This window comes from Montipora foliosa, chromosome 3 (genome assembly GCF_036669935.1).
Source record: "Montipora foliosa isolate CH-2021 chromosome 3, ASM3666993v2, whole genome shotgun sequence".
NCBI classification, from domain to species: domain Eukaryota; kingdom Metazoa; phylum Cnidaria; class Anthozoa; order Scleractinia; family Acroporidae; genus Montipora; species Montipora foliosa.
Window position 1 is genome coordinate 62,411,341 of NC_090871.1, and position 27,743 is coordinate 62,439,083.

The 27,743-nt window shown below is 38.5% G+C and overlaps 1 protein-coding gene and 1 long non-coding RNA gene across 2 annotated transcripts; one reads left to right on the forward strand and one right to left on the reverse strand.

The window, feature by feature from the left end:
- The first annotated feature begins 670 nt into the window (after window positions 1–670).
- LOC137995074 (uncharacterized) lies at window positions 671–3,380 on the forward strand. Its single transcript, XR_011122253.1, has 3 exons — window positions 671–825; window positions 2,048–2,233; window positions 3,110–3,380. It is a non-coding gene; the product is annotated as an uncharacterized lncRNA (long non-coding RNA).
- Window positions 3,381–5,141: 1,761 nt separating this feature from the next.
- LOC137997898 (delta-1-pyrroline-5-carboxylate dehydrogenase, mitochondrial-like) lies at window positions 5,142–27,743 on the reverse strand. Its single transcript, XM_068844220.1, has 21 exons — window positions 27,584–27,743; window positions 24,880–25,063; window positions 23,411–23,458; window positions 22,915–22,988; window positions 22,348–22,429; window positions 21,083–21,163; window positions 20,657–20,728; window positions 19,775–19,940; window positions 19,259–19,355; window positions 18,383–18,433; window positions 18,237–18,259; window positions 16,578–16,625; window positions 16,031–16,131; window positions 15,133–15,180; window positions 13,595–13,639; window positions 12,897–12,982; window positions 12,242–12,308; window positions 12,087–12,155; window positions 11,181–11,233; window positions 10,966–11,084; window positions 5,142–5,770 (listed from the first exon to the last, which is right to left on the reverse strand). Exons 1-21 carry the CDS (start codon window positions 27,622–27,624, stop codon window positions 5,658–5,660), a joined length of 1,668 nt encoding a protein of 555 aa, XP_068700321.1. The 5' UTR covers window positions 27,625–27,743; the 3' UTR covers window positions 5,142–5,657.

A 27,743-nucleotide genomic window follows, 5' to 3' on the forward strand; every position in this document is an offset into this window, starting at 1 on the left:
ATCCCTAGCAAACAATTTTGACCTTTTTCTTACTTACTTAATTGACGTAAACACTTGTTTGAAACAAGGCAAGGTCACTCTTTCTCACATTGTTTTTTATCAATTATTTGTCTTAAATTTCATTTATGATCACGCTTATATCTCAGTTTGCTCCCGAAGGAAAACTGTTTTGCTCTGTTACAAAGGAAAACAAATCTGCATTAGTTCAGTGTCGTCGGCCGGGTGGACTTCGATATCTTTCTGCAGAAGTAAATTGCATTTAATAATGGCTAAAGGGGTTTAGATGAAAAAAAAAACTGCAGTGTTGCGTCGCAGGAAAAGTGGACATAGAAATAGGATTATCAGCTGGGTTGATATGATAAATTGATCACCGTAGAGAAATATGAAAGCTGACGTTTGGCTCACTCATTCGCTCTCACGAAAGGACTAACACTCGAAGGGCTAACTCTGGAAACGGCAGCTTTCAAATTTCTTTACGGCAGTCAATTTACCATATCAACCCAGTTGTTAAACCCATTTCTGTAAATAGTATTTAATTGAATTACTGATTTGGGGGTAAGATAAACTATAGCCATTGTTTCACTTACCTTCTGTGAAGAACAATCGAATACCGCATTGTCAAACTGTAGACATGAGCTGGAATATTTGAATTTTGAACATGTTAGGAGACTTTGCAACACGTTTGATTCCATAAAGTCATCCGGCCAGCTCAGGAGTTCCTCGACAAAAGCCTCTTGTGAATTTCAACACACCAACACATCGAGCTCGTTGCAGCGAAGTTGCTTTTGGAGGAGTTTTTTCGAAGGCGCCTATAACTGAAGAAAGGTAAGTTATTTACAAAATCTTCTTCAAACGTTGATTGTCAGATGACATGACTTAGGTGTTCTTTTTAGTTGAAAGCGATGCATTACCGAAAAGCTTTGCGACATTTCGTCAAATTCTAAATTTCATCTTGTGAATTTCTAATGAAACTTCGCTCAAGTACAAACTGAACTGCTTGCAAGCAAAAGGCTTCGTGAACATACTTTTTAAAAAAAACCAGCCTCTTTATTTTTTATATCAGCTAGTCTACAGTGCAGTTTCTTGGAGACGTTTTGATTCTTTACACGCAGCAATTCTGAAGATAAATGCACGGGGGAAGGAAGAAAACTGCCATAAATTTAAGCTCCACGATAATACGTTAAAAGTACGGTTTACGCAAGGCTTAATTCTTGGTTAGTTTCATATGCCTGGTTGGGTGATGGATCGGCATTTGATTAACTTCATATAATTGAAGTTCCCGTCATAAACATGAATCAAAATTTCAGAATTAGGTGATCATTCCTATACCTTTTTGATCGCGTATTACTAATTCTAGTTTAAGTCTCTGGTGATTTTAAGGTTGCACCGGTCCTTTGCTTGATCTACTGAGTTGCGCGAAATCGTCACTGATGAATGCATGCACGTTGAGGAAAACAAATTTATATATCCGATCGGTGACATCATCCACTTCGGAACTTACCTCGAACGTAACGCTCCCTTTTCTGTCGGCAATGAAGAAACGCCAAATACACAACTGAACAGCGTGAATCAGTTGTGGAAATGACTGGTAGACTATATGCACCGGTTGTGTCATGTAGTTCAGACTTCTCTAACACTGGAGAAAATCAAGTGAAGAGGAAGATCAAAGGGAATCGAGCGCAGACGAGAAGAAATTAGGTAAAGGATTTCTTCGGGTAAAAGTTGTCAAATGGGAGTACTTTTTAAAGCCCACTCGAATCAAGTTAAAACCTTGAAAAAGTGTAAAAAGGATTTTTTTGCGAATTCGCTTCAAATCGAAGTGAACTGGCAAAAATGGTAGCCTTTCACTTGCATTGACACCAATCTTATACCTTGCTCGAGACACCCGAATGACCTCTGTGATGAAGTCCCAAAAAATCAAAAAAGTCGCATTTAATCATCTTTCAACCAGAGAACTGAATTTATAGAAAAATCCCGGAAAAGAACTTAATAATTACCTTGGGGAACCTGGGAGGAAATGATGGCTCTTTCTCCATTGTTTTCGCAGATGAAACTCGCTCTAGTGATCTTCTTGTTAGTAGTGCTGTCCAGTCGTGAACGAAGCATCGCACAAAGATCCCGGAAGACGAAAGTACTGCGCACGTGCAAATCGCGATTCTCCAACTGCCAATCGAATGACAGATTCAAGCGCGACTTCAAAGCTGGAGCCAAATGTTGTGGGAGGGCTTGGACGGTAAGTCAAGACGAGAATGTTCGGGATATGTTTGTGCAGGGATGGATATTCGAATCTCTTTCTCACCAAGCGCGTTTTTTTTTCCTAAAGGGTCATTATAATTATTACTACCTGGAAATTAAGTTGACTATAAGATTTTGACAATGGGATAGACATGGATAGATCTTCTGCACAAGAGAACAAAATGGAGCCTTTTTTTACTCTTAGAGTGGTTTTCAATTGAGTGTCGAAAGTAATTAACGAATTGCTTTGGTTTTGCATTACTTCACTCAGTGATTGGTTCAAAGTTCTCGCACCACTTTTTCAACCAATCATGGCTCGCGCGTGCACATTTTCCCGCGCTTTGTGTCGGCTACGTGTAATTACTTCGAGTTTAGATTGGTTTACTGGATTGTCTCCGTCCTTTTTGATTGGCCAAAGTAATTACTTTGGTTTTGGTTTTACGACACTTGATTGAAACTCGCTCTGTAACTCACTTTCAATAGCAATAATATTCCTTCATCCACTGATAAGTGGCGAGGGGTTGTCTGTGACGAAGCTTAGTTCACTTTTACTAAGACTTTAGAAAGAACATTCCCATCTGACCACTTTCAAGCTGGTGAGATCATTGACAGAACAAGAACAAGTTTTACCTTACATTCTGAGACAGAATCTCGAAGGGCAGATTCAGTACGCCCACACTGTTGAAAAAGCTAATCAAAACAAAGCTATCTCAGCGTCACAGGAGATATGATACTTCTCGCGGGAAAAACTTGTTCTTAAAAATAAATTTACTCGGGAAAGGGTTGACTCAAGGAATTAGTGGAGTTAGAAGTTCCCTTTGACGAGCTCCTATCGTTTACTAATGGCAAGTACATTGTGTTGTTTTTCTTGCAGGTTTGCCAGCTTCACCGATCTTCTTGTCTGCGCATCTGCAATTCTTACTACAGAAGCTGCATGTGTGCCTTTGGTTACACTTTTTATTGTTGATTATGATACATCCGCGGAACCCTGAGACATCAAAACCGAGAATAGTGCTTGTGATGAATTAATGTTGAATTATTGGTGCGATCACGTACAATCTGTTGTTTTTGGTTCTCAATTTCCTCGACAACAAACTGTCAAAACGTTCGATCGGTTATACTGTGGAATAAATTGTAACATGGTGTGTTTTGTTCAGGGTTAAGGCTAAAAAGCCAATAAAAACATGAAATATATGTTAACATGAAACAAAAAAAGTTGTCGAGTTGCATAACCGATCTACATGTGTCAAGGTAGAAGCCAGGAAGTCCACTGATTCCAAATACGGGACTACATTCACTCCTCCTCAAGGTCCAGGCAGCCTGCGGCCCTAGCAGTGTCAGGAAAACAGCTAATGCAACGGCTCTCGGGATTGGCTCACAAAAAAAAAGGACAAAATTAACTAAACAAAACAAACAACATTGACCCTAACCCTGAACACAATAGATCTATATACGAAACGGATCCAATGGAATCACGAATTCCCAGTTTCTACTCTGAAAGGCTTGCAGAAAATTGAAGAAAAACACAGCCATTTTAATTTGTTACTGTTAGAAAGAAAGAAAGAAAAAAGAAAGGAAACTTTATTGATTTTCATACAATGAAAGGGAGAGATACCAGAGGTTATCGCTTTCGAGGGTATCCACCCGGATCTTATTCACTGAGAGTCGATTTTCATGAGGGAGGAGTACCCCGGAGAAAACCCCTAGGAGTCAGATTGAGATCGACTGAAAGTCAGCCCACATACGACCTCGAGGCCAGCGTTGAACCCGCGGGTCGCAGACGTGGGAGGCACGGTTGATAACCACTAAGGCACAGTCTTTCCCGACTTCCAGACTCTTCCCAGACTCCCCACAGACGAACGGACGCAACATGTAACACCCAACAATGTTTCAAAGAAATATGAGGGGAGGAAAAAAGCAGTGAAACTAACCATAAGAGAAAAAAAAAAAACAAACAAGAGCCTTCGGAGGACAGTTAAGACATAATTTGACAAAGTTGCTGCTTAAAAAAAGCAAGGCGTACTTTCTTGTTGCCTATTGAGACGTTTTCAATAAAGAAAACAAGGTTTTGCATTGCTGCGCATGTGCAGTGTGAAAAGCAAAACCATTTGGGTTGTATAAACTGAGCAGATTAGAGAATCGTTTCCCCTTCGTCAGTGCTAATACTCGTGGCGTCACCTTTTCAATCTCCTTTGCATGAAAGGAATGGAAAGGAAAGGAACTTTGTGTCTAGTCGTTCTAGCGCTGGAGCTTGAATTGTAAACTGAAATTAACACAAATCAAGTCAAATTTTGGTTTTTGAGGAGAGGTGAAAACCGGACTACACGGAGGAAACATTTGCATACACTCGTATTAGGATCGTGAGTACTTGCATTTTTCTTTTTTTTTTTTCGTGTCCGCCTTTCCCATTCACAACCACATTGCGATAGGCTATTTTCGAAATATCAATATTCACCTTGATAGCGAGGCAGAGAGGACAAGAAAAAAAAAACAAACAATAGAAACACGTTGGAATGAATGTGAAAAATATCGACATTTAATCCAGTTTCCTTTGTCTTTTTTCTCTCAAATTCTCTTTCAAGCTGAATTTTTAATATATCGAAAGAGGCCTATTGATATGATTGCTGTAAATTTTGACGGGTGAATGGGCACGCAACCTTAACGAAAACTAACGCAAGTTGCTGGGCCGTCAAAAACAAAACAAAACCAGTCAGTGTTAGCCACCTTTACTTTCGAATACGGAGCGTCTTAACGGTCCTGTTCCATGTTCTTGCGTGTTGTTGGGAGTTGGGAGTTTACAAAGTCTTATGGGTCGCATCCTTCCCGTAATACACTGCGCGCCTTACATTCTTGAGAGTTGTCGCGTCCGTTTTCACGGGCTTGTCTTAACAAAGAAGATGGAATAGTACTTTCAATAAATTCCCTTTATTATATTAATTAAAACTATGGATGAATAGATTATATATAGTAAGTACAATATTTCAATAAAATTCGACAGTTTCTGTATCAACACACCATATAGTAAAATGACGACCAATGTACGTTTCTTCTAGCCCCTTTCCAAATTTCAAGAAAAAAATAAAAACAAGAAGAAAAACATCTGTCATTTTACGGTTGATCCAAGGTTATCTTTTTGATATTTCGTCGAAAAGGCTGAAAGTAGCATTTCCGAGCTTCAAGATTTCAAAATTTTCTGGCGGAGAATTTCCCCAGAACCCCCCCCCCCCCCTTTCCCCTACAAGTTAGCGTCTCCGTCCGGCGCTTGCTCGTTAGCGCCTCACCCCCCAATACAATCAGGAGCCCCAAAACTGGGATGCGTATTTTGATTCCTTCAAACTATTTGTCAACGTCATTGATATAATATGAACCTAAGGGGTTTGCTTTCTGTTTATCTTGGAACATAGCGTTGCAACGGTGTTGTTTCAACTGTGGTGAGGATATTTATAGTCCTCAATAGGCACAACAGTTTCCTTGATGCTCTGTGGAGAAACCCATCGCGTGATGTAATGCGAACTGCCAGCTTTGTCGTTTGTGCCTGAAAGGAAGAAAAATCTTCCATGAATTCAGTCGTGCATTATAACAATTACAAAATATTGCGCCACTTTTTCAGCCAACCAGAAATTAAAAAGAAAAGCAAATATGATTTTGACCCTCGCGTCAGTATTTCCGTCCTTATGGCTGTGGTGTGGTTCATCTCGAGTGCTTCTTCTTTATTATTATTATTATGCACTATTTACATATATTACAACTTGCTTAATAGAGCGGTTTTCAAACGAGCGTCGTAAAACCAAAAGCAAAGTAATTACTTTGGCCAATCAAAAAGGACGGAGACAATCCAGTAAACCAATCAAAACGCGAAGTAATTACACGTAGCCGACACTTCACTGGCGAAAAATGTCTGCGCATGAGTCGCGCGATATGTCACGTGACGCATTTCCGGGACTATCATTGGCTCTCGTGAAAAAAGCACTCCCGAGAAGAACAGAAAAATGGCTGCCGGTTGAGAATAGGGAGCTTGTTGGTTTCCGTTCTTTTTAGAGAGATCAAGGCTAGTTTTAACGCCAGTTTCAAGTGGAATGTATTCTTAGAGAACGTCTATGTTGTGTAAATCGTTTGAAAGTCCAATCCAACCAGCATCCTCGGAAAATTTGCTCCTGGAAAATTTTATTTCGTGGGAAAAGAGCTGCAAAACAGGTGAGTTTTTTGCGCAATTTTTAATGTGGAAAGTTTGTTGCCACCGGGTACAAAAAGTTACTGTAATGTGCAGAAAGGAGGATTCCTAAGGTTTCCGTTCATGTGTGAATTGGCTTGTACCAGGTGGCAGGGAAATGGCAATATTGTTCAACGTGAAGGCCAGGGTGCATTTAGTTTAGGGTACGCCGAAGATCTTCGGCGTGGGTTTTAAAATTTTGCGGCGTACCGGCGTGCGATCAACAAAATGTCGGCGTACTGAAGCGAGTGATAAAGGCAATATTTGGCGTAGTGTGCTACCAATGGCGTAGACTTGTGGCCTATTCGGCGTACATTTTAAAAGCCCTCGGCGTACCTTCGGCGTGGGGTCTATGCGGAATGCACCCTGGCGTGAAGGTTATTTTTTTCTGCGTTACACCTTACGATCGGCACCTCTACATGAATGATCAATGATTCGATCAGATATGAATTTGATTTTGAATGTGATTGTCTCATTGGGTACGTAACCCTAGTATCAAATATTTTAAATAGCTGCTTTTAAGGTCATTTATATTCCCTTTTCTGGTGAATGTTTAAGTTATTATACTTTTTAGCAGTCACAACTCAACGATCCTTGCGTTCAAGTACGGTAGTTACCAAGTTATGGATTTGCAATTAAATCCATGTTAGTTAAAATAATGTTTGGAAGAACAGACTTGTAGGTACAGATGTATATAGGTATCTATAGATTCAGGTTTTTTTAGACTATTGTTTTCTGGAAGCTTTAATTAATGATGTAATTTTGGTTTTAGGGGACTGTCATGTGTTGTTGGATCAAGGAAATTCTGTTTTGAGTCAAGTATGGTTGACAGTGGATAGTTGTTCCTGAAAAGGCTGAAAGGAAGCTTTATTGCCTTGGACGTTTTTTGCTTACACCCCACATGTTTGTTCTTTTCTTGTGGCAAAATTTATTAATATATTATGTGATTTGGAGCTGCAGCTAGAAACAGTGTCCCATGCATAAGGTCTCATTGGGGTTGATGGTAGTAAAATAATTTTGGTAAAAAATATGTTAAGAGTTTTTATCATAACTTCTCATCTTGGCCCTGCTGGACTTCAAACATGCTCTACCATTTTGCACAAGGAAGTTTTCAATCAACCGTTACCTTTTGGTGTATTTGCAATATGATCTTTTGGATAGCAGTTGATTTATTTTTCTCATTTCTTATGTGTAGATATCCTATGTCTGTCACATACTGTAGTTAGTTTTAAGCTTTTATGTCCTGTAGTGTATCTTTATTATAGTTAGCACATGACCCCACAAGCATGTGTTATTGCTTTAATACTGATTGTGTTTGAATAAAGGATATTGTTGTCTTGTCTTGTAGATAATGCAAAACAGCCTCAGTTGTATTTGCATTATTTCTGAATGTTACTTTTTTTAAGGGCAAACCATTAAAAAGTGCACAAAGTTTGCAGGAGTTCAGGAAAAATATTCAAAATATTCATTGACTTGAAGTTCCTGAAGCAGGTAAATCTTGAAGAGTTCACGCAACCATATTTGGAATATACGGCATTTCTATTTGGGAATGTTCAAGTCCACAGAATTCATTTTCTTTATGTTGAGAAGTACTGTAAGACTGTTGACTCCATGGGGTTCCCCATTGACGAGTAAAATCGTCTGGTGTTAGACAGAGCAAAATACTCTGTCTTTAGACAGAGTAAAATACCAAGTATGGCCAGTTTAGGGGTGAAAGGGTTAATTAAATTCCATCGTTACTTTGACTTTCTTTTTCTTCATTTGCACAAAAACAAAGTGTTTAATCATCACCTCCACCATTGCTATACAACTGCATTGGCTTTTAGAACAAAGTATCAAAGTTGAAGCTGGTGGCTCAAGGAGAAAACTTTGCAAAAGTTAGGTTAAAAATACTTTTATGGTATTTGAGTATTATTGTAGAACAAATTTGCATAATATCATTAAAGTCATTAAATCAATGAGAATCCAAACATGAGGATGCAGTTTGCTCAGGAGGGGTCCTTAAAGGTAACAGAATCTTGTTTTGTGGATGTAGGCTAAAGAAATCTGACCCCTTAGAGGAACCAGTTCTAAATTGACAAATGACTGGCATTTTATAATTCATAAGTAAATGTTATTTGCTCTCTTATCAAATTGCTCTACAGTTCCATTCATTTTTCAGATTGATAGCCTTAAATGACTGCAGCAACTCTGCCAGCTGTTTGGTCTCAGTATCATAAGCAGTACAAAACCACAAATTTTTCTCCAAAAAGGAACAACAAGAACCCCTGTCATTTTTGCAAGGGAATCCCCCTTGGGGTAGTTTGTTCACTTCACCACCATTGTTTAACACTATCCAGGGACTAAAGCAAGGATGGAAATTGATTACAGCTTAAATAAATTGGACCACTTTTTTTTACTTCTGACACTTACTGCATTCAACTTTAATTTATTCATCCTTTGAAATGGTAGGAATGATTACTATTATTTACAGCAATTGCTAAATTGCATCTAATGTTGAAATATATTTTATTTTTTACATATGATTTATGAGTCAATGAGTTAGTGCAGTTACCCTAACCCATAAAATGAAAGCTAAAATTTAACCTAACCCTGCTTAGGCCTGATCACTGAAACAAGGGCTTAGGCTTAATCAATAAATTATTGCTAATATATAATATTGACTGTGTGTCTCATTGACTCATTGACTCATAAATCATGGGACCTCTTTACATATGGAAAGGTAACAGGAGTTATTTCTGTGAAGTCTTATCCAGAAAACTGCAACATGGGATTATGCACCTTTCAAATGTAGCTTTGTATGCTTTTGCTCAATGTCTTTGAACAATTATTAAAGAAAATTATACGAAGTTATGGTTTTTTTAAAGTTAAATCTAATGGAAGGGGATTAAAATTATTGAAGCAGTTGTGTTGCAACCAGAGTCCGCAAAGAGAGGTTAAATAATTTGTTGTCCTTAGTAGGCCAGCATGAAATTTGTGAAACGTTTTGGAGGGTGGCACTGAATCACCTTCAACAAGTTTTCTAAACTTTGAAGATACCTAATTTTATATCCTCCTGCTGTTTTATTGCTAGAAAATAAAATCAATTCCTGATTAAGTATTTTTGTTGTCAATGTGGTGAAAGTGCCTTATTAGCAGTTAAGTAATATTTTGTTACAGTAAAATTCTCCCTGCTAGTAAGCTGGATTTCTGAATCAAATTCTCAACTTAGAATGTTGTTGTTTTGGCTATTCAGAGTTAACCTAATCTGTGTTTATTTCTATAATTTGGAAGGAAGCAAACAATTGGCATTTTGCTTGGAACAACTATAACAATATATAATTGCAACTAAAAGGTTTCCTTTCTAGTGTACCCAATATGAGGTGCTATGACATGGTTATTATTACTGCTAAATTCACTTTAAAATTTATTTTTGAACGACTGAAATACATTTCTAAATTTTCCCCTTGGTCTTAATAAATTTTCCTCTATGGACCACTTGAATGACAATTTTAACAACTTAATTTTGAAAACTAAAAGCGAAAATCTTAACATTTTCTGTTAGATGCGGGCCCCCGCGGAAACATCGTGTAACTATTTAGTTGGAAGAGAAACCATTTGGAAATTTAGTAGTATCTTTTTTGTTCCACTTTTTGAAAGATAAACGCATGAATTGAAATCAAGATGGTAGTCCATTAGCTGGTAAGCTCCACAAACGAATTTCCACTCGAACACCGTAACAGCAACCGAGACTCGCGTTGGCCTTGAAATTTTTAAAGAAATTTCCCTCGTAGCACTGTTGGCTCAAAAGAGAATCTCGCTGGCATAGAAACGCACTATGCAGTCAAACATTCGTCCGTTTTACTGGCCTGAAAAAGAGTCTTTATTGTCGACGGAGATCTAACAAACACCGAATGGCAGCCATGTTTAAATTGAGGTATTGAAGTCACATGACAAGGCCTCGACGAATCAGACATTTTTCGCCAGTGAAAGCCGACACAAGGCGCGGGAAAATGTGCATGCGCGAGCCACGATTGGTTTTGGTTTCACTTCTGATTGGTTGAAAAAAATGGCGCGAGAACTTTGAACCAATCACTGAGTGAAGTAATGCAAAACCAAAGTAATTTTTGACACTCAATTGAAAACCCCTCTACTATAATACATTCGACAAAAAAATTATATATAATACATGATAAAACCAAAGAACAACAAAAAAAAGATATGTGCGTGGCAACCAGAGCAATGACGGGGAAGTGGGAAAATTTTGAAAACTATTGTTTTCATCATTGCTGATGGGTGAAAAATGTGAAAACCGTCGATAATGTGGACAGAAAGTAATTTGCTTCGTTTTCGCCGATATGAAGACGGAGAATTTCAACAACCCATCAATGTGCAAAGGACCAAAGTAATTGGTTTTTCGTTGATCTTCCAAGCGAGGGAAAGTCGATGACGGACGGATAAACAGCCACTTTGTCACAATAGCAAAATCAAATTTTAACAAACCAAAACAGAGAATAAAGGTATTTCAAACTTGGACAGACCTGAAAGCCGCGCCCCTCCGAAGGGCTGTTGTCCCACAATGGATCCGGTACATTTGTCATTGATGTAAAAGTTACCCGCAGCGTCTCTAAGGATGTCAGAAACTTCTTGAATAAAACGTCTGTAAGAAAATTCGACAAGGTGAGCCGGAGAACTCTCTTTTGAACCAAACGCTACATACCAATCTTCACTTGGGATTTTTCTCACAAATCACTACCTGTCTTTAGCGAAAATTGCTCCAGTCAAAGCGAAAGGAGACGTCCTATCAACCTGGAAAAAATGGCAACGAAGAAAAAAAAAATTCCGGCAATCAAAAGTTACACGCCATAAGCTAATCACAACTTTATTTACGCGAAACGTTTTTGACGGTTGCAAGCGGTGGTATAGCGCGTTTGAAAGTGAAATTTGATTGACAGAATGACTTGTGGGACGAAATTTGTGCAACAAGCGTAATTTTATTTATTTACCGTAGTGTATTGAGTAAGGCAACGAAAACATGTTAAAACATGTTAAAGCTAACAAAAAGGAAAATCACTGTGAAATTTGACGACTAAAATCCTATCCGTTCTTGAGATACAGAGGGAATGGTGACACCCGAAAGTGACCCGTAAAGTTTCGGGACTTTCGAGAAACGAGCCCATGGGGCCTGTTTCTCGAAAGTCCTGTTGACAAAAGTCACAGAGGAATCCTGGATACTAGAATGAATCCCGATACGTGTGGACGGGCAAATTCGATTTGAATACGTCACGTGTGGACGTGAAATTTTTTGAATCCGCAGAGAAAAAGTTGCGGATTCACAAATATGGATGGAGCCTAAATATAGTTTTTAATAAACAATGAAATGACATATGAATTGGTTCATCTACGAACTGCGGATATGAAATCAAGTGAAGCTATGATCTTCGCAGTTGTGAACGCAATTTTTGCAATTGCGTAGAGAAGCCTGAAAAAATTCAGGACTTCAACGGGATTTGAACCCGTGACCTCGCGATACCGGTGCGACGCTCTAACCAACTGAGCTATGAAGCCACTGAATTTTTCAGGCTTCTCTATGCAATTGCAAAAATTGCGTTCACAACTGCGAAGGCTATCACTTGATAGTTTTTAATAGCCACTTACTAACCAAGTCAAGCGCTTCCTTGTATTTTAGGTCATGGTAAACGTAAACTGTAAGCACCGGTCCAAATATTTCCTGCACAAGGGAGAAAGTAAACACACTTATACATTCAATTCAAACAGGCGAGGACCAAGAAAACGGCTTAAGAACAGGAAAATTACCTCATTCATGAGTTTGTCGTGAGGATTCTTTGTTTCAATGATCGTTGGTTCGATGAAATATCCCACACTGCGAGAAATGCATGAAATGGCAATTCACTGGATGTCATCAAGAATTTCAAACGACAATGAATTCATATTCCCCATCTTTAAGAGTCAGAGTGTTCAATCCATTCAACAGATATTTCGTTCACATTCAAAGTGATCAAAGAGAAGACGATCAAATAACAGACCAGGCGCCAGTTGTTCAACAGGGCCCGGTTGTTCGAAGGCCGATTAACTTAATCCAGGATTAGCGCAAACTTTTGCTTCAAGTTTTAAATTTTTGGTGAAAGTTTCTTTTGCTTATTTTTGTTTTTCAAGATTGACTTCTTCTAATGTAAAGTTTTGCCGAGTATCAGTGTTGAACAGTACTTGGGAGTAGAGATATAAACTTCTTGGTTAATTTTTAATCTGGGGTTAGCGTTAATCGGCTTTTGAACAACCGGGCCCAGCTGGATAGCGCTATCCACCGGATAAATCACTATCCAGCGGATAAACACTAGCAAAACCAATTGAATTATCCAGCGGGTAGCGCTATCCATTGTTTGAACAACTGGGGCCACGTTTCTATAATAATAAACGCGAGTGAAGTTCAACAATAAACAGTCTTAATTACCTAGAGTCACAGTTTCCTCCAGCTAAAATACTTAGATCAGGGCTGTCCTTGGCATAATCAATGTAACTCTTAATACTCTTGTACGCCTGAAAAAAACATACAGCAAATAACGGTCCAGTTCCACGGCTGCACAATGAGGGTGAACGACGAAGGAGAAAGTTCAAGCATTTCGGATAAAACGCTAACGCAACATTCCCGGAAAACGGCAAACCCCGTCATGCAAGCTGAATTTCGCCTTATTTTTTTCAAAATCACTGAAATTCGTTTGATTTCAATTCATGTTTTTCCTGTGAGGGCAAAGAATAAAAAAATTGAACGAGAGTCTTCCAATTGAATTTTGCAGTCTGCCACGCTCGAACGGGTGCCTTATTTAAAGGGATTAGATTTCCAATATTCTACGAAATCTTTGTGTTTAAAGCCAAAACACTCTAAGTAAGTAGATCTTTTCATTCTTTTACGCCCGTTTCAGTAAAAGACTTAATTTTTCAATTCAATCGATTTTAAAAAATTTCTTCCGGTAGCCGGTCGTTTCGCCCACGAGTCTTTTCTCTAACGTCCATGCAGGCTCGGAGCTTGCCCGCCAACAATCCTTCAAGCAACTTGGCATTGGATGTTAGCGAATGCACTGCTGGGTGAAAACGACAATGAACCATTCGCTCCAAGCTATTGAAGCGTTCAAGGTTGCAAATATAAAGTACCTTCTCATCTATAACTGCCGAAATAAATGTATCATAGTCACTAGGCTGCAAAAGAAGAAAGAAAAACAAAATCAATCAAAGTTTCAACGTGGAAGGCAATTTTCTTGCAAGAGATTAACGGCAGCGTTGACTGGTTAAAAAGAGGGTAATTTGTAGTGTTAGAAATCCTTGGAAATGCAGTGAGAGATCAGTTCAATTAAGGAACCAAGTCCACAAATGGAGCGACAACAACTTTTGACTAGTGTGGGAATTGAACAGGCTACCTTCGAATTACGAACATTTGTTTTTTATCAAACGAGTTGATAACGTTAATTTATTCAACCGTAAGAAAGATTCGTGAAGATGACATTTCGACCGTTGGCCCTTCATCAGAAGGGACTACAGAACTTAAGCAACGAGGACGGAGAGGGCAATGCGAATTATACTTACTTACTTTACCGCCCCAAAATGCGTGCCGCACGTGCAGCACGATTGGTTAAAAGCGGAAAGATACTAGCATCACTGCACGTGCAGCACGAACTTCCGTGCGTTTCTTTGCCGTACTCCACGCAAAACAAGAACGTGAAATCACCAGGATAGTTCGCCCGAATTTTACAAGAGGAACGAGACGGAATAATCGCGGAATACTTGCGATAACGCCAAGTTATATTTTGGAGTGACATTTTCGTTCACGTTGTCCTCGCTTTAATTAACTCCTTTTTAACTCCCTTTGATGAAAGGCTAACGCTCCGGCGAAACGTCGGTTTGCAAGTCTTTCCCATGGTATACCGGTGGTGGCATTTATCTTTATCAAGTCGTTTGATGACACCAAATCTTCTTGTTTCACTCCCATCGACGCGGCCTAACAATTCCATTAGCAACAAATTCCTACCCTCGGATTAGATCACCGCTGCTCGACCGACTGAGCTACAAGGCCAGACGGGAGCAACACGTAGATATCATAGATTCACTTCGCACCAATTGAAAAATAATGTACAAGCTCACTGAAAGGGGAAAATGGCCGCGTAGCACAAGACAATGACAGGCTTGACTGTCACAAATTTGCAGCAGTAAAAATCCTAAATCCACTTTATGGTTTACGCTTCGATGTACTTTCGGGGATTTCTGGCGCCACACTGTACCCTTAACCAGGGTATGTTACGCAGCCAACTGTATTATGTCGTTTTAGTATTAGGGAACTTAAGCAACGACAACGGCGACGGCAACGAGAACGTCACAAATTTGCATATTTGGTGGGCAAAAACAACAGCTTTGCACGCCCTGCACGTGCGTTTTTTTCCACTTTTGTCCATTTCTTTGCCGCCGTCTGCAAAACGACAGCGTGAAATAGCCAAATTTGAGGTTTTATGAAGGACGTCATTACTTGAAGATAAATTTTTATTTCTTTCCCTAAATTAAGCGCCGTTCCGAACAGTGTCATTTTTGGGGAACTATCACACCCTTGCCATATTTATATTGTGAGATCACGTTCTCGTTGCTGTCGACCTCGTCGTTGCTTAAAAGTTCCGTTTGTGTTCTTTAGGATGGAGTCTAGTTACCGTTCCCAACTTGAGCCTTTTCTGTTCTTCAACAAGTCTTTCTTTAACCTTTAATCAGAACAGAACAAGAGCGGCATTTCCATATATTAGACAACTAAAAAGGATAGGTAAGATATTTAAACGCTAGGAGGTCCATATTGGTGCAGGTAACAGAGATGTTAGTATCGACAACGAGTATGACTTCGAGTACAAGTTCTGGGATTTTGATTACTGCGCATCCCAGCGTGCTGAACTCGTCCCGGCAAGTTGGTCCGCGACGACTTTACAACGAAAAGCCGTAGCGGTAAGGACGAGTGTGATTACAACTGTTTCTTTAAGTTTAAAGCTGTCATAATCATACTAACAACCCTTCAGTGTTGGGGAAATAATTTGAGGGGTTTTCAAGCCTGAAAACCAGATTAAACTGCCGATATTTTGCCAAAGAGTACTGTGCATAGAATGGACTGGAACTCGTACCTTACGCTTACATATTGCTAAATACGTAGAGCACGACTCTACTTTTCTTGTATTCGCACTCGTTGTCGATGCTAACATTCTCTATTTACATGATTTCCAGTGCAACTTGGAATGAAAAAGCACGAGGACACTTTTTTCATAGACCAAGAAAATTGCACGAGCCCTTAAGGGCCAATGCAATTTGTAGTCTTTGAAAAAAAATTGCAAGTGCTTATTTACTCCAAATTGGAAGAGAATATCATTGTCATTTCTTTGTACATCTCGATGTTAGTGGAAATGGTTTTGCTCTACTATGTCTGTTTCCGTTTTCTAGTGGTCTGCCAGCTGCTTCTGTAAATGGAACTAAATGTTGCAAAAAAAAAAACAAAAAAAACAAAAAAAAACGACACTGTCGGTCAGATTTCAATCTCAACGTGCGCATGTCGATGAGTAAAATTCTCACCTGTCCCCACAGTGACTCTGGGACGTACAGTCTCGAGCAGGCAGAACATTTCTGCCCTGCGTAACCAAATGTTGCCCTGATGGTGCAGTTAACAGCTGTGTCTGATAAAAAACAAAACAAAAACAAAAATAGAAAATCAGCAAATTTACGATGCGAGTTCCGTCCAAGAACAAGCCAAAGGAAACCGACAGTGTTATTCTTTAATTGGTACAACTGCTAACAGCACTGTGCGAAAATTTCCCGAGTTCAACGAGTCCTCGAAAAAAGCCTAACAACATACGATAAACAACTAAACATTTGGCAAACAAAATCCAAACTCAAATGAATATAAAAATAACTAAGGCAGACGATCTGAATGTAGCAACGCTAATTCAGGGAGGTTGTTTCGCGAAATCAAAATGTGACGCGTCATAAAAGTTAAATAAAATAAAAAAAAAAACAACGAGACGGCGCGCCTCTGAAAAGTTTTACAAAATTTAATGTTTTAACATGTTAAATCACAAGTTTCAAAGCGTGTCAAAAGAGAAATATAAAGGACAAACTTTACCGACATCTGCAGACGGGTGGATAAAGTGATAATTCTTCCCGCCACATTCTGCAAACAAACAGGACAAAATATAAGAAAAACGAGCCCCAGTCGTACAAATTCATAATAATAAAAAAATTAAAAGTAAAATTAAAATAAGTTATCTGTTGAATAAAAGTACAAAACTAGACTATAAAATTGTCATTTAAAAACTAGACTATGAATTTAAAAACTAAACTATAAGATTTAACTTAACTATATGAACTACTCGATGCAAAGATTACAACAACAATTGGCTTCGGTAGTCAGATTGACATTGTTCAGTAAATTTTTGAAAATTCTAAGAGAGGACGACGCTCTTCTTATATTGTCTATGTAGCAATAAGATTTGTGCAAGTACTACTAGCTGCGAACGGTGAAATAATAAACACAAAAAGATGATTTTAACTCATTTATTACTGCAACGATTACAATATTTTCGGCCCAAATCTCGCGCAAGTTGCTCGGAGGTGAATAGCAAAGGATAATCATATCCGAAGATTGAGAAGCCAATCAGAGCACACCGTCAACGCTATCCACTGTTTTAGTAAATACTAACTAACAATTATTCCATGAGCGTGCGTTGGATATGAGGTGGTAAATACGCGCCTCGTTGGCTATAACCATTCCATATCCAACAAGCGCGAATGGAATAATTGTTTTATTAAATTCCTTAAACTCCAAAAAATTGGAAGTACGAAATACGAGTGAAAAAAGCGACAAAATCAGAGCGAAACCGAAAAGAACATGATGTTGTGTAATACCTGGTGGTCAGACATGCAGGCTCATCACAAAAACATTTCTTACTTTTTCGCGTACTTCTAAGCGTTGGAATTGATCCAAACTTTCCACAAAAACGTTTTTTTTTGTTTTAATCCGAGAGAAAGTTTTAGTTTAGCAACGCTTAGCGCAATCATTTACCGTGTAAAGTCAAACTAAGGTATATGAGCTGATAACCGAGATTGAGTTAACCAATCAGAGCATGAGAAATGCATTAGCCGAGGTTGAAAATTTACTAAAAGCTGTTATTAAATTCTCAACCTTGGATAATGCAATTCTCGTGCTCTGATTGGTTCACTCAATCTCGGTTATCAGTTCATATACCTTAGTTTGACCTTATATGGTAAATGATTGCGCTTAGCGTTGCTAAAGTAAAAACGTTTACGCCAGAAAGTGAAATTTCTTTCGGTATAAAGCAAAAGAAAAACGTTTTTGTGGAAAGTTTGGATCACTTTCGAAGCTTAGAGATACGCGAAAAGGTAAGAAATGTTTTTGTGAGGAGCCTGCGTCTGTCTGACCACGAGGTATTACACAACATCGCATCTTCATCAACTTTTTTCGATTTCGCTAGGATTTTCTCTCTTTTTTCGCTCGTATTTCGTACTTCCAAACTTTTGGAGTTTAAGGAATTTAATAAAACAATTATTCCATTCGCGCTTGTTGGATATGAGACTGGTTATAGCCAACTCGGCGCTACGCGCCTCGTTGGCTATTTACCATCTCATATCCAACGCGCGCTCATGGAATAATTGTTAAATAACCGAAAACAAGTGAGCCAATCAGAAAGCTAGAAATGCAATATCCGAGATTGAATTTTTAATAACAATTATTATAACGACAAAAGTAATAAATTTTACAAACCTCCAACAAGTCTTGGATAGGTTCTGTAGAATATACATTAGATAAAAAAAAAAGAAATATTAATTAGAAGTTAAACAAGTTTGAAGTGACAAGAGCTGAATTTAAAAGCCTTGTAACAATTACAAAGAGATTTCAGTGTCATTTACCGGTAAACATCAAGGTTCTCTGCAACTTTCTTCCAAATATATCTGAAAGTCCTGCCAAAAAAAATTAAGGAAAAGAAGTCACCAATGATTTTTTTAACTCGTCAATGACAGCCACTTTGACTCTTTCATTCCTGAAAGTGAGACTTGTAGATCAAAACTGAAACAAGTGAAGCTATGATCTTCGCACTTCTACACGCAATTTTAATAGCAATTGCATAGAGAAACCTGAAAAATTCTGGACTTCAATGGGGTTTGAACCCCTGACGTCGTGATGCGGGTGTGACGCTGTAACCAACTGAACTATGAAGGCACTGATGTTAGGAGCTGGTCACTTGGGGGTTCATAATATTATGCTCCTGGGATGAATGAATTAATGAATGAAATGATACATGAAACGAATCATAATATATTGATATATTGATTGATTCATTCATCAAGGGAACATAGGAACTAACAAACGACCAGCCCCTAACATCAATGGCTTCATACATGTAGCTCTGTTGGTTAGAGTGTTGCACTGACATCGCAAGGTCACGGGTTCAAACCCCATTAAAGTCCTCAATTTTGAAGGCTTCTCAACGCAATTGCTAAAATTGCATTCCAAACTGTGAAGACCATAGCTTCACTTGAGTAGATATCCGCAGCTTAATATATGATTCATTTCATGTAAAATTTCGTTCATTAAAACTGAAACAAAATTTTAGGAACTTGCAGGGCTGGTATTTTTCAAGAAGTATTCCAGTAACAACTGAAACTGTGAAAGAACAGTGCTTTAATTGTCCATTAATCCATACGACTGGGAAAAATCTGAGGAAAACTAGAAAAAAGATGGCAAACAATGGAACACTTGAATGTAATTGAAATGAAATAACTTACTCGACACTGCCAGTAAAGTTGATTCCTGCTAGATGAGGCGACTTTGTTATACTGTCACCGAAGGTCTTCCCAGATGAAGGAAGAAAATTTACCACACCTACACAAAGAAAGAACCCACTTGAAGAAAATCTCAATGACAGTGCTGTGGTATATACCACATATTTCAACTTAGGTATTTTGTGAGTCAGTGCAAAAACTGTGGAATATTAAAATTTTAATTTTTAAATCAGCTAGTGTTTTAAGCTTATAGCAATAGATATGTGCAACCTTACAATAGCTGAAAGCTTAAAGCCTTCAGCCGTTATTTTGAAATCAGTGCTTACCCTTAGGCTACCACCATTAGCAAAATTGTTAAATATTTAACAATAATATTATTGTTGACTCTTGTTAAGAGTAATTATCACAGAAGTTGCAGTAAAAAGTAGTGTATATTTACCGAACCACAAAGCAGGGAGGTAAATATCCACCACTTTCACCAACACTGACAAAAATTTCCAAAAACAGCGTTTTTATTACCATCTGGAAGACCAGCTTCATGAAATATCTTTTGCACCAGGTAGCAAGAAAGGATTGCAGTAGATGAAGGTTTCCAGAGCATGACATTGCCAACAATAGCTGGAGTACCTGCCAAGTTTCCACCAATTGCAGTGAAATTGAACGGAGAAATAGCAGCGATGAAACCCTGATGAAAAGTACAGTAAGTTTAAGAAAATATTTTATTTACAGTCATGTCGGTTATGACACGTTTTAGAAATTACTATAATAATTCCACGAGACAGCATTGGATATCATTGGGTAATTAAAAGTTCTATGGCTATTGTCCTATCCTAGAAGGAAAAGGTTCAAATTTATATGTAGTTTCATTCCTAAATTCTGCTTTTTTACCACCCGTTGTTGAAAAAAGTAGGTACTCGACAAAAAGTGCCCAGCTATGTCAAATTTGCACTGAGATTTAATTTTCCATCTTGCATAAAACATACATATAGGGAAGATATCTGTTTACAAACATTGCTTTTGTCATTCAAATGTGCCAACCACTAGTTGGCACATTAATGACAATGGGTGACATCAACAATATTTTCCCTATACTGACTGGTTAACCCATTGACTAATGGGAGTGAGACTAGACAGATTTCACTCTGTCTTAAACCAGACGATTTTACTCCTAAACTGGGGCGCTCCAGGGGCATGCCTGAGGAGTGACTGGGTTAATGAGATTGGGTGAACCAATGAGGCAGCTAGAAATGTAACAATGAGATTCGGAATTTAAACACACAAATTTCTCCAACTTACAATCTTTGGAAACAATTGATCGCTGATGTTTTCATGATCATAGGTGATATCTAATTACATCATACATGTAGCTCACTGTTCTCTCATTTTTATTGATGATCTTACCTCCAATCCTCTATACACAAGTCTGTTTATTACACCACGAGGCTGGTGAAGTTCTGGACCTCCATGTAGTTCCTTCAATTCAAATTAGATTGAACTCCTAAATTATCTGGCATTCACAACAAAAGACAAAACAATTATTGCCGATCATTAATGATGGAAACTAAGGTTGTCTTGGGATGACAAATGTATCAGAAGTGAATGCTGTCCTGCAGCACAATTGCCATGGAAATGCCTAATAATATTATTATCGACGACCATGCCACTTTTCATACCTTCAAGCTTACGGTAAAATGAAGCTCCACAGAAAGAGACAGTGCTCTGATTGAGCCATTTCAACATGGCAATCCAAGTTGTGATGAAGACTTCACAGTCCAGAAAAATCACCACTGATGAGGGCATATGTGGAAAAACAATTTTCTCATGTACCTTGGCATAGTGAACTCCAAATCTGTAAAAGTCTGCTATCTCTTGCACACAGTCGATATCAGCCTCATATGCAGTCTTGGCCTAGAAAATAATTCATAGAAAAAATCACTTCATTAGTGTCTCAAGACTGTATGACCAGAACAAGAGATTTGCAAGTTTGGAAGTAATTTTGGGAATAAGGGAACACAAGAAAATTTTTAAAGGGAACCAGGGACCAGGACACTCCTGGGAGGGCCTCAATTAAAGGTATGCCCAATTTATTGTTATTATTGTTAGGTTAGTGTAAATGCAGCTGTTTAGCTGTTATTGGCAAGCAGAGTTTAAGGATGTCCACTTTGAGATGTTGAATTGTCCACACAGTGCTGGAAATAATTTTTCTTTTATATTCACAGGACATATGTCCTTTCAAAGCTTCATTTTGGTCGGACATTTGAAAATTGGGCCAGACATAACTTATTGACTGACAACACCTTGAAGAAGATAACTCAAGATGTGCTGGTGAGATGTTCGGTCATCGTGTCTGATCATAATATGAAATTGGCCGCACCTTTTCAAAATTTGGTCGGAGAATGTCCGATGACCGACTGTTATTTCCAGCACTGCCACAGGTATTCCCAGACATGAGTGATGTTAAAGTTGGGAAGAAAAGCAAGCACTTTGTGATCTTAAATGAAATCGGCATGCAACTAATTAAAAATTAGACCTGTATCCCGCAAGGACTGCAGGTCAATAGCGCACGAGGCGAGCCAAATGGGCTATTGACTCGTGGCCCCTGAGGGTGAAGGGTCTAATTGTTTTAATATCACTCAACTAGTCGGACAGAAAAGGCAATACCGGTAATAAAGTTAGCAAATGCAAGTTAAAGAAATATTTATTTGGGAATACAACGAAAGAAAGCGTCACACTTTTCGCTACTTGCGGACTATTAATAATAGTCCTCTAGTAGCATAGCCAATCAAAATGCAGGAAATTGCATTAGTCCACTAGTTGGGTGATACTTATTACTGGTAGCAGCTTTTCTGGACATATCTGACATATTGCAATGAGACTGGGAGTTAAACATCACACACACACACATGAAGATAAACGGTGAGTGCAAGCTAGCTATCAGAGATATGCCAACCCAATCCTCCCCTTCTTAAAAATTATCAAAAATGCAAATGAAACAACTGCAGTATGTATGCTATTCACCACAAATCAATTAGCAGTGACGAGTAATGCAAAACTAACATTAAGGCTGAAAATGAAACAAACATAACCCTAACCTGTCCCACCATGGTTGCCGCTAATGATTGAATTCTGTATTTTCCAGTAATTAAATCGGCTACTTTCTGGAAAATGGCAGCCCTGGAGGATAAAATTGATGAAAAGCAAAGTCTTTAAGTTATTGCAAATCTCAGATTCGGAAACTTTGCTTTTGCTACCACATATTGCCTGCATTTAAAGACATAAAAAAGATCAGATTTTAAGAGATCAGGTGGCATGGTGAGACTTTAAGTACTAAATACAATATGAGCGACCGACGATTGTATCGGATATACAATGTCGAGCTGAAGGCGAGACATTTTATATCTGATACAATACGGGTGCGAATATTGTATTGTGCTTAGGAAATGTCAGCATTTTAAGTGTTAAACTGTACACTAGGTATTTTTGGTGATTCAAGACATTTTAACCGTGAAAATTGAAAGAAACATTTATGGACTAAATTAACAGAAAGCTGTATCAGAAATACAGACATTGATTAATAAAACATTTCTTTTGTTTTCTCATCATGGATTATTAATGAGTTATATAACTACATGTACAGATTGGTCAACCATTAGTCTCACCTGTGTTCATGAGAGGTTCTTTCCCATTCCTTCCTTGCAGCCATTGCACTTTCAATGCCCTTAATGACAACTTCCTGGCATTAACAAAAAAAATGACTTTTAACACATTTTCTAGTTATAAAAAGGAACATGCCTGATCTGTGTTGTGGTTTTAAAGAGTACTACCGTTGTGGTTAAAGGTCTAGAACCTTCAGGAAAAATGGTTGTATTCTAAATCTAAGCTGATCAAAAAATTATTACGCATAGATGTACAAATTGTACCTAAAATATAAAATAAAACGCTGGATTATGTCACGACAAGCTAGCTAGGCAAAGTTTGTACTTCACATCCAGTTGTTGCTAATGAATATCTAGTATTGCCTGAAAATCAAACTGCAGAGAAAAACAAGATGACGGTAGTAAAGCTGATGATGCAAAGAGGGCTTGCTTTGATTAGATTTCCAACTACAGGACGGTATGAGTACAGTGTACTTGACCCACAAACATGACAACATACCTCGGTAGCCATATGGTACTTGGCAATCCTTAGTGAGTGGTTGTAGGGCTGCAAAATTGATATAGAAGCAGTGAATACATGTACCACCCCACTGCTTAACAACAAAGAGGAACAAAGACCATGCTGTAGCCCAAGAAACGTTCAGCCGCTAGACACAACAAGTGTTCATCTTGTTTGCATCTTGCAGATATGGATACAGATATAGTTTTGGTTGTCTTCTTCAAGTTTGTTGCAAGCTGTGTTCTAATACTCATCAATGTTTGAAGAGGCTGTTCATTGCTTGATCAAATTGTTGACAAATAGCACTCAGAGTCTGGGATTTTCCTACAGTATTGAAAGCATCTTTTCCTGAAGACTGATAGTAGTCCCTTATAGATAAATATATAAAGTCAGTTGAAATGCCTGCTTTAGTCATGCAAGCCATGCTCTAATCCAATTCTCCCCACAGCTCATAAGCTTGCCTGCGTGACTAAAAGGGGCGGTTTGACTGATTTAGAAGGGACTGCTAGCTAGCAGTCTACTTTCCCTACATTGGTGCAGGGATGGCGCAGTGGTGAGAGCACTCGCCTCCCACCAATGTGGCCCAGGTTCGATTCCCAGACTCGGCGTCGTATGTGGGTTGAGTTTGTTGGTTCTCTACTCTGCACCGAGAGGTTTTTTTCTCCGGGTACTCTGGTTTTCACCTCTCCTCAAAAACCAAAATTTGATGTGATTTGTGTTAACTTGTTAATTTCAATTTACAGTGTGCCCGATTAGTGCTCTACGGCACTAGAAGATTAGACAATATATAAAGTTCCTTTCCTTTCCTTTCATTTGGTCTTTCTCAAAGTCGTTGGGACGAGATACTCATGATAGAACAGTTTTTGTGCTGTTTGCATTATTTCAAGGGTTTATGAGATCTTTGACTCTTTATAAACAACTCCCACTCCCCCACTTTGACTTAACAAGGCCACCTATTCCACCTTAAAAAACCAAGCATTCTCAGGGGGATGGCAAGGTGGGGGGGGGGGGGGGGAGCATTGGGGGGAAGAGGGTTTGAAAAGGACAGGTGTGATGTTTTAAACTTTACAAAATTGGCAATTGTCCCAACTCTTTTGATGAAGACTGGAGAAATATAATATTGAATCACTTGCTGGCACAAATACAGAACACTTCTTCCATATGTTAACCACTTAGTGCTGAAAACATGAGACTATAGGATGAATTGTGCCTGCTTCCATATTCTGACTACTAGCCAGAGAAGTGCCCCCTATATGAACCAAGCATCCTAGTTTCCAATAAAATAATGATCATTAGAAACAAATTCAGCAATGAACACAGAGTGCCTTTAAGGTCTTGCATGGGCGTTGAAGTGTCTACTAGGGGCACCGTGTGTGTGTGCTTCTGGTTGGACCTTTTTAAGCTGTGTCCCTGGCTGTAATTGCAAGAAAAATAGCCAATAGTATATTTATGTTAGAAATGTGTCTCACCGCTAATTGATATTCTGTATTTCCAGTATAAATTTCTTTTCCACCAATGATGCAGGGAATTTCCACAGTTTCATTCTCCACCCTTTCTATTTCTGTTTTTAACCTCTGCAGGTCGACACTGTTTTTTTCAAGGTTTGTCGGTGGTTCATTGGGAGGCAAAGAAATGGTTCTTGTTCCAAGGATTCTATATTAATATTCACAAAAATTTATAGTATGATAATGGGAGTGGTAACAAGATTAAGAACAAAGATGATATCAATGAATCATAAACACAGTGGAACTTGGTTGAGTTAACAAATTAAGGTTTTTCACTTCCTGACAGCATTTTTGTTTTAATGTTTCATTTACATCTCATTTAATGGTAATCAACTTCTTCATTGTTTTATCTAAAGCATTTTGTAGTAGTGAGACAATAGGACTACAGTTATCAGGTGCATCCTAGAGCAAGGAAGGGTGTGTGTGTGTGTCAGAGACTGACATGGGAGTAGCAGCAACAAAACCCCATGGTGTAACTAATGGGGATGGTAGTGACACACCCTGAACAACAAAGGGGTGGCAGCAACGCACCTTGCAATGCAGCAAATGAGGGTGGCAGTGACACATCCTGAACAATAATGGGCAATAGAGTAGGGTGGGAGCAACACACCCTGTGACATGCGACAATAACTGAGACCCTGCAAGGGGGCTCCCCGCATCGCTTGTCTGAGTTTTAAAAGGTCTTTTGTTGGTGCTTTGTCGACATTTCAGGTTGCTGTCGGAAGTTAAAGGAAAGTTAAAGAAAGGGTGTCATTTGTCACGGTTACACTTTATGTGCTGTCGCTACCTTTTAGGCCATGTCCCTTGTCGAAATTTACCTTGTTAGAGCCTGGTAAGTGGCAAGTTCTAATGTGAGCATATAATATGTGGTGTCAACCACTGCTGAGATGGTAATAGAGGGGAATTTAGGGGGTCCCACCCAACCTGCTACATGCAGTGCAGAGTAAAAGGTGTGCACCAACACTGCATGAAGTCAAGCTTTATTATAAAATGCCTGTAAGGGTGGAAGAAACGTGAAAGGTGACTTGTACCAAAGAAAGCCTACAAAAAACATGTAGCATGTGCGCAAAGCGACAAGAATTGATCATAAAACGTGGCTGAAATGATAAGAGCATAGCATGATGTAAATAACAAGCTTGCAACAAAGTTGGCCTGTATTCTGTAGAAACAAAGATATGATCATCCACATATGCAGACTGCATTTGATTAAATAAAGAATCTTATCATGGTCCTTGTAATGCATTGCTGTATTTGATGAGAACCATATGGTCTTTTGCTGAGTTGATTTATAAGCAGAATGTCAAAGTGCTCCAAGCAGTTACCTCTATTTTACAAGTAAAACGAATAAGAAAAATAAATCATCCAAAACGGTTTGAGCTCAAGATTCTGACAGTGTAGGTTAGAGCACACATTAGACCTTGCATTTTTAGCAAAAACACATTTTAGCACATTCATCTGTATAATTTCTTAATTTGTTTTGAATTACTTTTGATCACTACAATTGCCCCAGTTTCAAAAGATTTTATATTAACACATATATTTACATACTTAATTATAAACCGCTTTGAACATAGGGGCTTTCAGGGCAAAATGATTAATATGAATTCAACGAAACAAAACAACTGTTAAAAACCCAAACTGGCTGTGGGACAAACCAATTGGCTATAATTATTTACAAATGCAGCCGTGAGAAGTTGAACCAAAGACTACCAGGATCAAATTGTGGTCAAAACAGGTCTTGAATCAGGGATATCCAGATCTCAAGGCAAATGCCCTTACGACTAAAGCCACACTGCCACTTATAAAAGATGTACTGTAATGTTTGGGTGTAGTCTACAGCTGGGCAGTGCAGATTATGTATTTAATTAATAATTAAAAGTATCAGGGCAAAAGAGCTAATTTAGGGCAAGAGTTTAATAGATTTGGATACTTTGTTTCGTCAATTTAGTTAAATCGCAACCTAATCCTGCACAATTAACCAACCCAGGATTTTGCATTTTCAGTGGTGTCTCACATCCGATGTTTGCAGATTTAAAGCTAAACTTGAGAATACGCAACGACAAATTTGCATATGAATATATCTGCTTCGTAAAGCAAACAGATAATTGTGGAAATGAAAACAAAGTAACGACATTAAAAGAAAAACTCTGAACTCCGTCGAAGTTGGTATCCACCCTAACTGATTTTGAAATTTCTGCTTTTTGTGCTGAATGCGCAAGGGATGTTTCGTTATCACAACACCGCAGATCTCGTGATAAAATGCGAGAGGCGTGATACGTATCGGAAGCCAAATTTCCGGCAGAGAAGATTTCTTTTATCAGGTAACTTTACAGTAGTTTTCATGTACAGCTGAGGATACTAGAGAAATATCTAAAGCTTTCAGGGAAAATTCTTCACAGCGATCACACGTATCCAGGGTTCCACAAAATTTGATGCTCACGCCCGTCAAATTGATATGAATCCATTCATTCTGAGAGGTAAACTGGCATTTAGTTATAAGGCCAGTTAAATGGATAGTTCATCGTATTACGTAAGACGATCGTGTAAAGACAATTTCAACGTCCCTGTTTGCGTTAGAAGAAAAAGGTGGACTACACGTATTCGTCTGTGATCATACTGGCACTCATAAAAAGGAATTTTTCGTAACAAACGATAAAAACGTACGTACCTCAGAGCTGGACTCCAGAAAGCTGAACGGACTAAGAACATTTTGAAGTTCTTTGTTGCGAAAAAGATCGAGAGAAAAATATTCACAATCTATTGCATGTTTCAGCACCACACGTTGGTATGCTTTCTTAGTCAAGTTCTGACAGGCGACAATGTGATTT